Source organism: Girardinichthys multiradiatus, chromosome 11, assembly GCF_021462225.1.
Source record: "Girardinichthys multiradiatus isolate DD_20200921_A chromosome 11, DD_fGirMul_XY1, whole genome shotgun sequence".
Lineage (NCBI taxonomy): Eukaryota > Metazoa > Chordata > Actinopteri > Cyprinodontiformes > Goodeidae > Girardinichthys > Girardinichthys multiradiatus.
The window spans coordinates 7,196,457-7,211,901 of NC_061804.1; the positions used below are offsets into that span (position 1 = coordinate 7,196,457).

The 15,445-nt window shown below is 39.6% G+C and overlaps 1 protein-coding gene across 2 annotated transcripts in view; it reads left to right on the top strand.

Moving 5' to 3' along the window:
- The window catches only part of pof1b (POF1B actin binding protein), a 55,398-nt gene that overhangs the window by 19,641 nt on the left and 20,312 nt on the right, over window positions 1–15,445 (top strand). For both annotated transcript variants that reach the window (XM_047379080.1, XM_047379082.1), the window contains exon 3: window positions 13,550–13,800. In XM_047379080.1, coding sequence (XP_047235036.1) covers window positions 13,550–13,800 — 251 coding nt within the window. The remainder of the gene's footprint in view (window positions 1–13,549; window positions 13,801–15,445) is intronic.

A 15,445-nucleotide genomic window follows, 5' to 3' on the forward strand; every position in this document is an offset into this window, starting at 1 on the left:
CAAAGACGACAATTAATTTTTTGTTCACAGATAGATGCGCTCACATCAGTCTCACTGCGTGCTCAGGTTGGTGGCATAAATATAAGACCATAGACTAGTGGTATAGCAGCGTTCTGTGCTAAGGTTTCTTCTCAGCAGAGTTTGGCCTAAAATTAGGTGTGATCTAGTTCCAGATTGGCTTGCCTTCTAATCTGATCTGGTCTTTGAGAATCGCTGCTCTAGATTGTTTTTTCTCTTCTATAGCTTATAAAGGCCTTGTTCATTTTTTTAATAATCAGATGAACTACTGATAAAAGATGAGTAGCTGTCCTGCTTGTAGGCAGAACTCACCTGAAGGCAGATGATGCACCTCAGCAGCCTGTGAATGTTTTTGAGAACGTCCTCGTCGGTTTTTAGGGGGGTCCGCTTAAAGCTGTCACACTTTGTTTAAATTCCTCTGCTGACAAATAAGTCACTTTAATAGGAATTGAGAATGATGGCTGCTGACTGTTTCTCTTTGATTTTCTCTCTGCGGCAGTGAGAAGTACCCTGCGGGGATTTCACTCCCATCGTTCAGATTCCAGGATTATTTGGGTTTCGTAAACTGAGATCCACAGTGGCATTTGCTTCTTTCATTAACCTGCTCAGCTGTTTTTTTCACATTCCTCTGGAGGGTATGCAGAGTATTCAGGCTAAATTATAGGACAGTAAAGGAGGGTGTGACTTTGTGGGGAGGAAGGGAACACTGAATGCCATGTTTGTAGTGTTTACTCTCAGGAAATAAATCTTTCCAGTGTATTCATTTATTTTTAACCAACAAGGATTCTGCTTTTAAATGTACTGCTTTGCTTCAGTTAGCAGAACGTAATGATTTTTACAGCTTCTTTTTAAACATTTCTTCTGCACCCAATCAAGTTGTTGTGTAACTCTACAAACTCACCTTTTGCTAATGAATACAATAATTAAAAGCTTGCCAGTCTAAATAGTATTTGCTGAATTAACAGTTTTTCCTTCTAAAATGCATCATTGTTGCTCGTTGTGTCCCTTTGCAGCTGCATTAAGTAAACTGGTTACTTAATCCTATTCTGCAAACAGATAATGGTGCATTTCTCAGACACTCAAAGTATTGACAACTGATTTGGAATTAGTTTGATCTCCTAAAATTTGGTTTTCTTGCTGCCACACCCTTAAAGCTAGTGGGGTAATTATGTATTTGTTGGCCTGTTAATTAGTTTAATCTGCTTTCACTATCTTTGTATCTTGGCTTTTTAATCTCTACTTACTAAATGCTGTGTTTTGTAATTGTGGATAATTATTTTGTTTACAGTTAGTGCATTAATAATTGATCCATCAGCAAAGTTTTGCTTTGTTGACAGTGGAGATCTGCAGATGTGAGAGGTGCCGAACTTGGCTCGGAGCCTCTCCTTGGACTGGATCCATTTTACCTGTGCAAAAATTACATTATTAATTTTATGGCATCATAAACAGCTGACTCAGATTGGACATACTTGAGTAGCTAAATAGGTCTGTGAAAACGATATCTAAAACCTAAAATCAAGTGCAGTTTGAAAAGTTTTTTGTTGATTTTCCTCCACTTTACGACACAGACTCGGACTTGTTTGTAGCTCAAAGGCCTTGCTTTATAGTGTCACTAAATAAATGTGTTTTTATAAATGTGCTTTGCAAGTCAAATGGGTCATATCTATGTTACTCAGATCACTGCATGTCTTCACTGTGTAGTAGCTTAGGAGCAGGTTAAAGGCCTGAGGCTGCAACATGCAGTCACACTATGTAATTCCTGGAAAGATGATCATTACAGCAGACAGGCTGCCTGGTTTTAAAGGGTGATTTCACTTTTTATCCTCTGACCTCCAAAACGTTTAATAAGAAATCTGAAAGACTTCAGGTTTTCTATATTTTTATTTGTGGTGAGTCTTCCTCTCATCCCCGTTTGATTTTGGCAGAAAAGCAGTTGAAGTTAGAGCAGTGAGACTACATATTGATGATAAAACTGTAACAGAATGTAGAAAGGAGAATTTATTTTGCTTAAAAAGCTTTGAGGAACTATTAAGACCACCCTCACTGAAACAGCTCAATGAGAGTGAGATGTTTTACTGAACCCCAGGACAAAGAAGCGCACAGAGACCTGAACAAAGAGCATGTGTGGAAAGAGAACTCCTCTTCCATAACAACCTCTAGTGTTACTTGATCACACAAAGTCCAGAGAGCCAGAATCACACCCCAAGTCTCCCGTCCCAAAGACTGGGAAAGAAAATCTGATGTTTGAGTTCTTAGCTATGGTTTGTTCACAAACTGGAAAGAAAAAACAATTTAAAATGTTTTTTAAGTGTTGAACCAGATGGTCACTAGTAATGCCCATCAGGCTAAAACTTGTCTGATTTTAGCCTCCAGCAAGCAATTTCCCATCTAGGTTTTGATATTTCACATGGGTATTGGTTACTGATGGAATATAATGAATTGTTAGAGATTATGCATTTCTAATCAATGCAAAACAACTGAGCACCCTCCTGGTGGATTGGAGATGCTTAACATTTTCTTATGGTAAAATAATGTAGAAAATGTTCTTGTAAGCATATGTTGTTAAAACACATATGAATCATCTTTATCGTGGGAATGAATGGTTCCAAAGTCACCCTAAAATCTTATTTTACCTAAAAGAAAAAATAAGCCACATTGTAAATGACTGTAACTGCAAAATGATGAAAGGGATGAAATGACGAGGACTTTCCATAACACTAACCTACAAAGAAATATGAAACAACTCGATTTCTGCTTTCATATATATATAGACTGCTGGAAATAGGCACCAGCTCCCCCGCGACCCACTATGGAATAAGCGGTAGAAAATGACTGACTGACAGAAATAAAAAGTTGAAACCTGACCACCGGTGAGGTTCACCCTCTTTTCCAAAACTCCTCTTACTTTGATTCATTGGACTGGTGAAAAATGTGCAAAATCCGTTTTCTGCCGGAGGATTTTTTAGTAAATATCCAACATGCTGTGAAATTCTTCATCCTGACCATACGGACATGATTATATTTCTAAAACAAGGACAGTCAACTTCCTAAATCATCTAGAATTGATATAAGTATATATATATATATATAGATATATATATCTATATATATATATATTTTTTTTAAAGAAAATAATAAAAAAAACTACTTGCACAAAAATCTTCTAGGCAATAAATCTTATTCTGTTGGAAAACCTATCTGTTTTAGTTTAATGGTGCCATAACTGTGAGGAAAATGCATTTGTGGTTCAGCAGCGGAGTTGAATGTGTGGATTGTGCCCATGAAGAACTTGCCAGATCCTCTCTGCCAATGACGAAAAGCTATTTTTGGTCCGTGAGGCAGACACCCTGTCTACTTTTAAGGCTAGGCTTAAAACTTTCCTTTTTGATAAAGCTTATAGTTAGAGTGGCTTAGGTTATCAGGGAGGGAGCCTTTCTCCCTCCTTGTTGGTTGGAGTAAGGGGGAGTCAGGTTTAGCCTAAACCGGCTCAGTTATGGTTGAGGTGCAAACACACCCTCCATTTCTGCTACCTGTATGACCTCCTTCTCTTTTCCAATGGTTATATTCAGTCTGACAGAGAGAGGTATCCCAATCCTTGTGGTTTTTAGTATAACAATGACCATCAGTGGGACCCTTTGTGGGGTTCCTCGAGACGACATTGTCGTAAATAAGCGCTGTTTAACTAAATAATCTGAACTGAAACTATCTGTGTAGTTATGCTGCTATAGGCTTAGGCTGCTGGAGGACTTTACGACCACTTTCACCCTCTTCGCTACATTCTCACACTACTCTCCAATTTTGCATTATTTGCTGTTATTTCAGCTTTTAACTTTGTTCTCTCTTTTCTCTTCCTAGAAGCTACACCTGGCCTCGCTCTGTGTCTACCTGTGACACCTTTCTGGAGAGGGGAATCGTCCGAGCTTCTGCTGGCAACAACTTAATGTTCACCCTCTACCGATGATCCACATAGCCCTGTCTTTTAGTGTTTAACCCTTTCTCTCTCCTAGACATGGCGATTGACTGAGCTTAATTGTAACAAACTCTATGTGCTCTCTTTCAGACTCTAACCTTGAAAACTGGCTCAGAGTTTATTTGTTCTTTCTTCCTAGATGAAACAACTAAAGGAGCTACATCCACTAACATTTACTTTTCCTTCCCATAGAAAGTACTCCTCGATCAGTGCTTCTTTGTTCTCTTTGTGTCTCTGCTCTGTTCTCTCAAACCCCCAGTCGGTCGTGGCAGATGGCCGCTCACACTGAGCCTGGTTCTGCTGGAGGAGGTTTCTTCCTGTTAAAAGGGAGTTTTTCCTCTCCACTGTCGCTACATGCATGCTCAGTATGAGGGATTGCTGCAAAGTCAACGCCAGTCACTGTCCACTGTCTCTACATGCTCATCCAGGAGGAGGGAATGCTGCAAGTCACTGACTGGATGCAATCTGCTAGGTTTCCTTAGTTAGACATTTTTTTTATCCAATTTGAATAAATAACTAACTTTGACTGCACTGTTCAATGGTTAGGATTAATTGGAATGTATGTACCTGACTGTTGTAAAGTGCCTTGAGACGACATGTGTTGTGAATTGGTGCTATATAAATAAAACTGAATTGAATTGAATTGAAATTGAATTGAATTTATGCTATTGACTCTTGTTTGGTGTAGTTTATCAGACTAGATGATTGAAGTTTGAAGAAACGAGACATATTGGTAATGTCAGATTTCATTCATTTCACAAACGGGAGCGACATTAGAGTGTGGTTTAGCTGTAGACAATCACAACAACCTGGTACCTTCTCATGCTTATCACCAACTTGGTTACACACTGCTGTGGGATATCATCCCATTCTGTGACCAGCATTTGTTGCGACTCACCCGATGTTGGTGTCTTTGTCACTTTGGCAAAAGCGGTTCAGTGGAGTTAAGGTTGGGATTCTATGTAGACCATCCCTTGCTCTCCACAGTTAATTAACATTTTAGAGAATAGAGGTCGGCCCCTAAGAGTTGGTATATGTGATTGCCACTGATTGCAGAATTTCATCTTGATTTCTCTTTGCATTGAGATTGTGTCTAGTGATGACGAGAATTGTTTTTTGTGACAAGCTAAGCCTAAAATTACAATAATAGTTTTCATTTCAGAATTTTTTTATTTTTATCCTGTTGACCTTAAAGTTAGGATAAATGTGAAAAACAAACTTACAACGCCTACTATTGTCACTGTGATACCTACTGGTTTGTCTGGTTGGATAATAAGCTCTAAACCTATAGCTATTTTGTGTGCAAACTGGTTCATGTGTCTTTTTTTATCTCTATTCTCCATTTTTCTGAGAGAATGACAGGCATGTTGGTGTAGAAGATGCACCCACCTCCATGTATGCTGCTTATCCATTTAAATAGGCTTTGTTTTTTTACACTTCTGCTGTTTGCATTTACTCCAAAGCATCACAGAGGTGTTCGTTTTTAAACCTGACGCCGCGACCTTTGAGCTCTGTAGGATTTTAAAGCAGGCAGCAGGTTTCACACCATGTTCTCTGCAGTCAGTCAGAGTTAAGACTCTGTAAGCTGTCAGATACCAAAGCTATGTGTCATTGGAGTTTTTACCATTGGTTCCAAGCACTTGTTGAAACACTGGGAACAGGTTCTGTTTTGATAGCTTGATACAGATACCTTCCACTGTGCAGGAGTCTGTTTGTAAAATATTTTTTTTATATGTGGTCAATTATTTATATTCATCTCCATAAAAAGTTCATTCAGACCTTTGAGGGGGGTTTTTGGTTTGCGCTAATCAGATGCGCCATAAATGGGCAATTGAGTCAACTTTCCATGATGACCTTCAGGTAAACTGGACTTTTAAGAGGTTGCATAATTTATAAATGAGTTGCTAATGTGCACGTAGTTCACCATGAATGAAAATAGCTTTAAGAACTTTTACTATCAGCATGTTTCAGAGCACAACATAGTATGGAGCCCAGTCTGCTCTGATTGGATAGCCACAGCTAGGCAGGCAGTGCCAACCAATCAGCATCGTGTTTTTGTTTGAATTTAGTTGGAGGACATGGGAATTCAAATAGGTGGGCATGGTCCTTACAGGTGTGCAGACTCATGAAGTCTTCTGTAGTTAGGATTTACAGCGAGGAAGAAGTTTTGTCTTAAATGAAAGAAACATGGTTTCCCAGTGGGATGAAGTCTTACCTTTTAGACATTTAACTGTGGCATTAACAGCTAACAATAGAAATATATAAAATAGAGAAATACAAACAACCAGATAGTTGATAAAAAGTCGTCCATTTTTTTCGGCAGATTTGGTGTCTCGTTACAGTCTTGGCTTTACTTTCACTTCGGATAATATCTCTAGATCTACATCAGATGGGCCCTGTTCTTCAGTACATCGTACAGTTTCCTTATTGGATTTAGATCTTGGCACTGATACGCCATAGAAGATGGTTGATTTGTGAACCATTTGTGTTGATTTGGTCATAAGTTTGGGACCTCTGTCTTGGTGAAAGACCCTGTGATGACCCATTGTTTTAGTTTTCTGGCAAAGGGTACCACATTTTTTATTTAAATTGCTCTGGTAGTTCAAGTAGTGCATTATGTCATGTGCTCCAAGAAGGTCTTTGGAAAAGAATCAGGTCCACAGCATCACCTATTCTCCACCAGGCTTAATAGTGAGCGTAAGGTGCTTTCCCACATATGCATCCTTTATCTTATTGTAGTGTATTTTATGTATGTGACTGTAGTACACAAATGCCTTTTTCTTGACATGGCTCCCAAACAATCAGTTTGCATGTCTAAGGCCTTTAATGGTTGTTATGGACACATGGCAGCCCTGAGATACCGGTTCTCTAACAGTAACCTTTGAAACTTTTTTGCCCTGCTCTATCCTCCTACCGTCAATAGTGGGAGGACAAACTTGGATCTTTGTCCAGCGTTGTTTGTCGCTTTTTAATTTTGGCTCTGACTAGACCTGCACAATATGAGGAAAGTATGCAATTGCCTTACTTTTGAAAATTACCCTAAATATATTGGTTTTGATTAAGCCAGACTGTCCTTATCCTTCTGTCTTGTGCACTATCATTGTGTCCCTGACAGTCCCTGAGCTTTTGGCATTTTGATCCCTTTGTCACTATATCTATATCCTGTTAAGGTATTGAAAGCCAAGAAAATCCATCCAATAGCTCAAGTATATTATTGTGTACTTGCACTTGGCATATAATAGGCTACCACATAATGCTACCAGACTGTAATTTGCAGTTTAGATATTGCATGTATTGAAATTGCAATAACTGCACTTCACAAGGTGTGATGGTCTAGATGGGCAAGTTTAGGCCACCGTCTGTTTTATTGTATCATTCATTTTCTGTGAAGCACACAACATATCTTGCTTACGTCTATGCACATTCTCTTGTCTTTCCCATTTTTAAGAATTTATATGACTTCTTAGTGGCGACAGCAATTGTGGATGATTTCTTAATGGGTAATTTTTTTCTTCATTGAATAATTGTACTCATATTAAAGTTTGGATTTTTCTAGAAGTTTTAGTGTGAGATTATGCCTCTGCAATAAAAGATGAATGTATTTTAAGGCTTTTAGGTGATGTATAGCACAAGACTAATAGCTTGTTTGGCTTCAGTGTTGTAACAAAACATGTAATCACTCAGGTATTTTAGCCACCTGGATGAATGGTTTGTAACTCACGTCTGTGGAAACTCCTAGAGTGTTATTATTGTTCTGTCTTCCCCATGAACAATGACTAAAGGACATGCCTGACTCAAATAGTCAAAACCCAGCACAGCTGAAGCTCATCTCTTCCAATCTCTGAATTTCCAGGTTAACAACAACTTATTTTCTATTTAAGAGCAATTAGATGCATCCATCTGAAAAGATGTCGGTATTCAGCTAAAACGTACCATGATATCTGCTCACTGCAGGGCTCCATGGAGTGTGAAAATCCCCTTCAGAAAGGTCATCTTCCAACAAGCTCATGTGGAATCCTGTTGAACCGCTTCGGGCAGACAGTTTGAATGTTTAAGAAGTCACATCTAAATTCTTTCTTGTTGTTGCATCATACATGCAAAAAAATTAGAATTAATACTAAACAGGGTCATGGAACAATTGTTAAATGGGTTGTCTTTATTGGTACCCAGCAGACATTTGGGTATCAGACATTTATAAGATACACATAAACCTAATTAAGACATAAAGGTGAATTGTAGAAGCAGAATAATCTTGGCTTCCAACAGAAGCTACTCAAAAGAGACGTAAAGAGAGAGAAAAAGTCTGCACGTCAGACTGTTTAATATGTGACACACTACTCAAAGCAACTGGTCGAAAGGACACGTAGTGTCAAGGCCACAGTTCCCCTTCTTTGTCCCTAGTCTGGTTTGATGGCCTTATATGTCACCTTCTTTTGTTTTTGTTTTTCCAAAGCCACAAGGCAAAGTAGCTCTTCCTTCTCGCGTGATGACACCATGGCACGAAGTGTGGGAAATGTAGGAATTTGGTACGCTTGACTACAAAACCTCAAACATCCGCGGACAGTGCGAGCGGGTTCCGCGCCGCTTACAGTGAGCTCGGCTATGTGGGAGCTTTTAGAATAGTGTTTGCGCCTTTCTTAACATCTCAGGCCATGTTCCTCGTCAGCTGTTTCTCATTGATTTAATCAGACTCACCTGCTCATGGTTGTGCTCATCACTGTCTTTTGTACCTATTCTCCTGGTTTGCTTGCAGCCTTTTTTAGATCCAGCTTCTTGTATTTTACTGGTTTAGCTCCCTGTTTATTGTTTTTTGCAATGTTGCCTCCAGTTTCATGTTAGTTTATATTTCCCCTTATCATTTAATAAATACTAGCTAATGCTTTTGCTTGGCTCCTGCTTGAATTTATGTCCTCCACAACAACTTCTGAATTCATACTGAAGCACCATTTTAGCTTTTGATCACTTTCTAACTCTCTTGCTTGGCCTGGATCATTTTCTTTTCAAATAAGGACAGTTAGAGAAATCTTAGTAAACTCCTTTTTTGTCTGGTTAGATTGCAGTACTAATAGACTATGTGGAATTAGTCTGTTAAACCCAACCGCAAAGAACTGAGAGCTTTCAAGACAAACTGAAATGATCAGAAATTTATTTTCTTGTTTCCTAAAAATAAGTGGCCATTTATATCAATACACCTTTTTATTTCAAACCCCCACCCATGCAATCGTCTCCCTCCCAAGTTCCATTCAAAACTTGGCAACCCTGGTTTGTGAGGACGTGCAGACAAACATTTCAAGTTGTAATTCTTGGTGTCCTGCCGATAAACATTAAAAATTTGCAGGTTTAATAAAGAAACTTGATGAGAGAAAGAATTGTAAAAACCGTGAGTTTAGGGTGTCAGAGTGTTTGTTTTTACAGAGTCACTGTGCTTTTTGTGGGAAGGGTCTTTACAGCCTGCAGCTCGGCTCATGCAACATTATACACTGCCCAAAAAAATAAAGGGAACACTTAAATAACACAATATAACTCCAAGTAAATCAAACTTCTGTGAAATCAAACTGTCCACTTAGGAAGCAACACTGATTGACAATCAATTTCACATGCTGTTGTTCAAATGGAAAAGACAACAGGGGGAAATATTTGGCGATTAGCAAGACACTCAATAAAGGAGTGGTTCTGCAGGTGGGGACCACAGACCACTTCTCAGTACCGATGCTTTCTGGCTGATATTTTGGTCACTTTTGAATGTTGGTGGTGCTTTCACACTCGTGGTAGCATGAGACGGACTCTACAACCCACACAAGTGGCTCAGGTAGTGCAGCTCATCCAGGATGGCACATCAATGCGGGCTGTGGCAAGAAGGTTTGCTGTGTCGGTCAGTGTAGAGTCCAGAGCCTGGAGGCGGTACCAGGAGACAGGCCAGTACACCAGGAGACATGGAGGAGGCCGTAGGAGGTCAACAACCCAGCAGCAGGACCGCTACCTCCACCTTTGTGCAAGGAGGAACAGGAGGAGCACTGCCAGAGCCCTGCAAAATGACCTCCATAAGGCCACAAATGTGCATGTGTCTGCACAAACGGTTAGAAACCAACTCCATGAGGATGGTATGAGGACCCGACGTCCACAAATGGGGGTTGTGCTCACTGCCCAACACCGTGCAGGACGCTTGGCATTTGCCAGAGAACACCAGGATTGGCAAATTCGCCACTGGCGGCCTGTGCTCTTCACAGATGAAAGCAGGTTCACACTGTGCACATGTGACAGACGTGACAGAGTCTGGAGACACCGTGGAGAGCGATCTGCTGCCTGCAACATCCTTCAGCATGACCGGTTTGGCAGTGGGTCAGTAATGGTGTGGGGTGGCATTTCTTTTTGCTCGCCAGAGGTAGCCTGACTGCCATTAGGTACCGAGATGAGATCCTCAGACCCCTTGTGAGACCATATGCCGGTGCGGCTGGCCCTGGGTTCCTCCTAAAGCAGGACAATGCTAGATCTCATGTGGCGGGAGTGTGTCAGCAGTTCCTGCAAGATGAAGACATTGAAGCTATGGACTGGCCCGCCCGTTCCCCAGACCTGAATCCGATTGAGCACATCTGGGACATCATGTCTCACCTCCATCCACCAACGTCACGTTGCACCACAGACTGTCCAGGAGTTGGCGGATGCTTTAGTCCAGGTCTGGGAGGAGATCCCTCAGGAAACCATCCGCCGTCTCATCAGGAGCATGCCCAGGCGTTGTAGGGAGGTCATACAGGCACGTGGAGGCCACACACAATACTGAGCCTCATTTTGACTTGTTTTAAGGACATTACATCAAAGTTGGATCAGCCTGTAGTTTGTTTTTCCACTTTAATTTTGTGTGTGGCTCCAAATCCAGGCCTCAATTGGTTAAAAAATGTGATTTCCATTGATGATTTTTGTGTGATTTTGTTGTCAGCACATTCAACTTTGTACAAAACAAAGTATTAAATGAGAATATTTCATTCATTCAGATCTAGGATGTGTTATTTGAGTGTTCCCTTTATTCTTTTGAGCAGTGTAAAAGCAATTATAAGAGCTGACCGTTTCACTCAGCTCTGTTGCTACTTGTTAAATGGGAGCTGAAGCCTGTTTTTCTCTTGTCTCTAGATTTCAGTTTTTATGTGAAGCGTAGGATGTGGCTAATGTCTGGATTCAAGGTTACACAGTAAATCGCTGAAAAACGTATCCTTCTACGTGCTGGTCGTCTTTTTCAGGGTTTGGACTCTTTTTCTCCTACTTATGTTCCTTCCAATGTAACATTTTGCTTCCAGTATTACTTCAGCAGTTTTGGAAAAGCCCTTTATAATTACATCATTACAATGCACAATGCACATGCCAAGTCCATGATTCGCTAGAAGAACTAGAGGGTGCCAATTTTTATAGAAACCAATCTGGATCTGTATCAGCCTTACAGATCTTCTTTATCAGTCCTCCACTAACTATTTATGTTGTTGGCTGACCTTCCATAGATATTTCTCCCTTTGCTCTGACTTTCACAGAGTAACTTGCAAGCAAGAAATTAATTGGTTAAAGCTTCGACCTTTAACCTCTGGAATAGCTAGCTCGGGGGATGACCAGGAATGCAGACTGCTAGTCAAGACTACACATTAGTGATTGCTTAGTATTGCTCTAGTGAAACCGTAGATGCAAATTTCAGTAGCTTGACTCTGACCTTTTTGTGGACAAAAGGTCCAAAAGAGTCCAAATGAGCAGGCATGGATGAAGCATTTGGCCTTTCATATCCTGAGATTGTGTTCTACCTTCCCTTCAGATTGCCAGCTGAATTCTAAGTTAACCACTAGACCATCCTCCAGCGAATACAAAGCTACTTTGAAAATAAGTATTTTTCTTTTATACAGTTGTAACTTTTCCTACATTAAAATTGTCATTATTGTCTCATAATTTATTTTGTTCCTATCAACTTGTGGCCCATGTTTCTCCAAGTATGCTTTTGATTGGCTAATCAGGCCCTCCTGCTGACTCCTTACCTGCAAACTGGCTGCTGAGAGCTGAGTGGTGTCTCTGAGTTTGACACAGACAAACAGGAGAGCAGATGCTTGAACTTTTAAACTTGTTCTTTTGATGTATTTCATATATGTAATGTTTCTTGTAATGTTGAGTGGTTTAAGTTCCACCTGGAACTCAACCCACTCAAGACTGTGGAGATGATGGTGGACTTTTGGAGAACACCACCCCACAACCATTTTCAACAACACTGGGTCTGCTGTGGACCACTTCCAGTTCCTAGGAACCACCATTTCTCGACACCTCACACAGACAATATTCTCAACAGTCCTGCAGAGACTGTACTTCCTGGGGCAACTCAAGAAGTACAACCTTCCACAGGAGCTACATTTCATCTTCTACACTGCCATAATTCAATCTGTTATGTCTTCATCCATCTCGGTGTGGTTTGGCTCATCCACTAGACAGGACAGGTCCAGACTGCAACGAACAATCAGGGCTGCAGAGAGAATCATCAGGGCTGACCTTCCCTCTATCCAGGACTTATACAGGTCTAGGGTCAAGAAAAGGGCAGCTAAAACCTCTGCAGACCTCACACACCCTGCACATAAACTGTTTAGGCTTCTATCTTCAGGTCAGCGCTGTCTGCTAAAACCAGCTGCCACATAGACCGTTTCTTTCCTTACGCTGTTTCTCTGATGAACACTTGACAGAGTTCCAGAATAACACCATGCATATTTGGACTGATCTCACATATTCTGCTGCAAAGTCAATTGTGTGTAAATGTAAATTTAAAAGATTTTCTTTATTTTCACTATTATATATTCCAACAAATAACCAAAAAAAAAACAAATAAAAATCCTCACTGAGAGCAAAGTGAACCAGGGGCAAATTTCTTGTTTGTTTGTACAAACTTGGCAATAAAGCTAATTCTGATTTTGATTTATTTTGTGTTTTTAATGCATCTTATCCCTGTACCTCTATTTTCCTGTTGAGCTCTTTGAATTACATGTTGATAAAAACTGCTATACATATGAATTTGCTTTGCCTAGTGTAGCTAGAGTATTCATTAATGATTATAACTCCTGGAACAACTTAATAGTTCCTTGATTAAGTTAACTTCCCCAACATCATGATGCTACCATCACCATGCTTTACAGTGGGGATAGCATACTTAGGTTTAAAAGTCTTTCCTTGACTCCTCCAAACTAACTTCTAGTCATTTTTGCTAAATATCTCTGTATTTGTTAAAACGTTTATTCCAGATTACTTTTTTTCTTGTGCATGTAGGCAGCTTCAAACTTCAGTAGAGCCTGAAGCTTCCACTGGCTTCTTTTCGGGGTCTGCACCTTCTCAGTCAACAGTGACGTCAAATACCAGCAATGTCCAGTTCATGGCAGGTGCTATCTTTGATGGCTCCTAGCTTGCACCTGAATGTCCTAACCAACTTTGTTTAATCTGAGAGTTGTAGTTTGTCTTCCTCCAAACCATGGCAAAGGGATGATACATGGCAACATTTATTCTCTGGTTTGCAGAGAACCGTTGCTGGGGTGTTGATCACAGTTTTGTGTTTTCCAGGAGGAAGAGCAAGTGGAACTGGAGGATGACCAGCATGGAACAGTGGAGATTGAAGAAGTGGAGATTGTCAATGTTTTTCAGCAGAAGGCCCCGTCGGTGAGGCATAGGGTCTCATTGACGGAGCAGAAGGAGGTGCTGGAGCCAACAAAGCTGGACACACGTTATTTTGGCGAACTGCTGGCGGATATCTACAGGAAGAACTGTGATATCCACTCCTACATCTCCGAAAACGTGTCCAAGATCCGGGGACAGTAAGTGCATAAATTAGGATTATGTTTGCAAAAAATGTATTTCAGAATTTCCATCAGCAAGAAAATAATATAAATCCATAAACTAAACTTTATTTTGAGAAACAAAAGAAATTGTGAGGGTTTTGGATAATCTTTAGAATATTAATGATGCATTGGTCTATGAAAGGTCTTTTGTTTTCTTTTTGTTTTAGCTGCTGCCATCATCATTTGTTTGGTTTGAAATAAATACACTACCCTGTTATCTCAAGAATTCAAATCTTGATATCTCAAGATAACAAGATAATTAAACAGGGATCGCAGCAAAGCAACTGGAATTTCTTATATTTAGATAACAAGATAGTTTAATGGTCATTACAAGACAAGCTTAAAACATTTCTACAAAGTTAGATGATGTTACTGCGCCAAAAACAAGCTTGAAATCTTTTTATATTAAGATAACATTTAAAAAAAGTGACCATACCAAAAAAAAAAACACTTAACAACATTGCTCTGAATGGGTTGTTCTTTTAGCAAATGGCATGTTTTAGAGTCTGTATACTTCAGTGAACAATTGTTCGATTACTAAAATAGTTGACAATTATTTCAGTAATCGATAAATAATAGAATAAAATGAAAAAAAAACCTTTGGTGTGCTCTATTAAATAACTTTAATAGGACATTATACATATTTCACATGAAACTATAAATTTAACTAATGTTCTCAAGCTTACAAGATACGGCCTTTCCTCTGTGGTACGACATTTTCTTTTTTAAATCTAATTCACTGCAGAGAATCCTTGTGACCTTAGAGATCAGATAAAATCATTGACATCATGGTTTAATTTTGTTGACATCTAATTGAGTCGTTTCCAAGTAAAAACCATAGAAGCTTTCTTTTAGACAGACTGTGGGTTTGGATGGTTGCCTGCACTAGTTTCAGCTGGAGCTTGTTCAAACGGGCTGGAGTCAAATTCCGCCATTACGTGAGGCTTCTTCTGCACACTCAGCAAGTAGTCCGCTGCTAAGAGATGTGTGGGAAACTTAGAGGTATATTGAGGAAAGCTACAGTTTTGCTTTGATTGGTTTGGGTACGTAAAGTCAACTAAATAGCTAAAAAACCACAACGCTGGCACTGCATCTTGTTCAGTAATGTGTTCAGATTTGTGTTGAAAAGGTTCCTCTCAATACTTGAGAGACTAGTTTTTACAATCATTTCCAAATAATAAATCACAAACATATTTTAACAGAAATGGCTACAATTGAATTCATTGGCAAACTTAAACTATGCAAAAAAGAAAACAGGTCAGTGAGGATAATTTGCTTTAGTCAAACACAACATTCTACTTCAGCAACTTTTGCACTCTACAGCAAAGCCTTTTAAGCAACAAAAGTGCTAATATAAGATGTGAAGTACCACAGAGATCTATTTTGAGGTCATCTTTATAGTTATAAATGACCTTACTGTAGAAAGGCCTCAATCATAGTTTTGTAATTGATTTCCATTCTCCAGGTTAAGAACAATAATATAAGACATAAAAACAGCATCTTGCCTTGAATGGTCATTAGTTATATGTTAGAAGTAGTGGCAAATCGCGCTGTGTGTATGCGAGCAGCTGCTCTGAAAACAGTATTTTTACTATTATACTATTATATATAGGCGACTGTG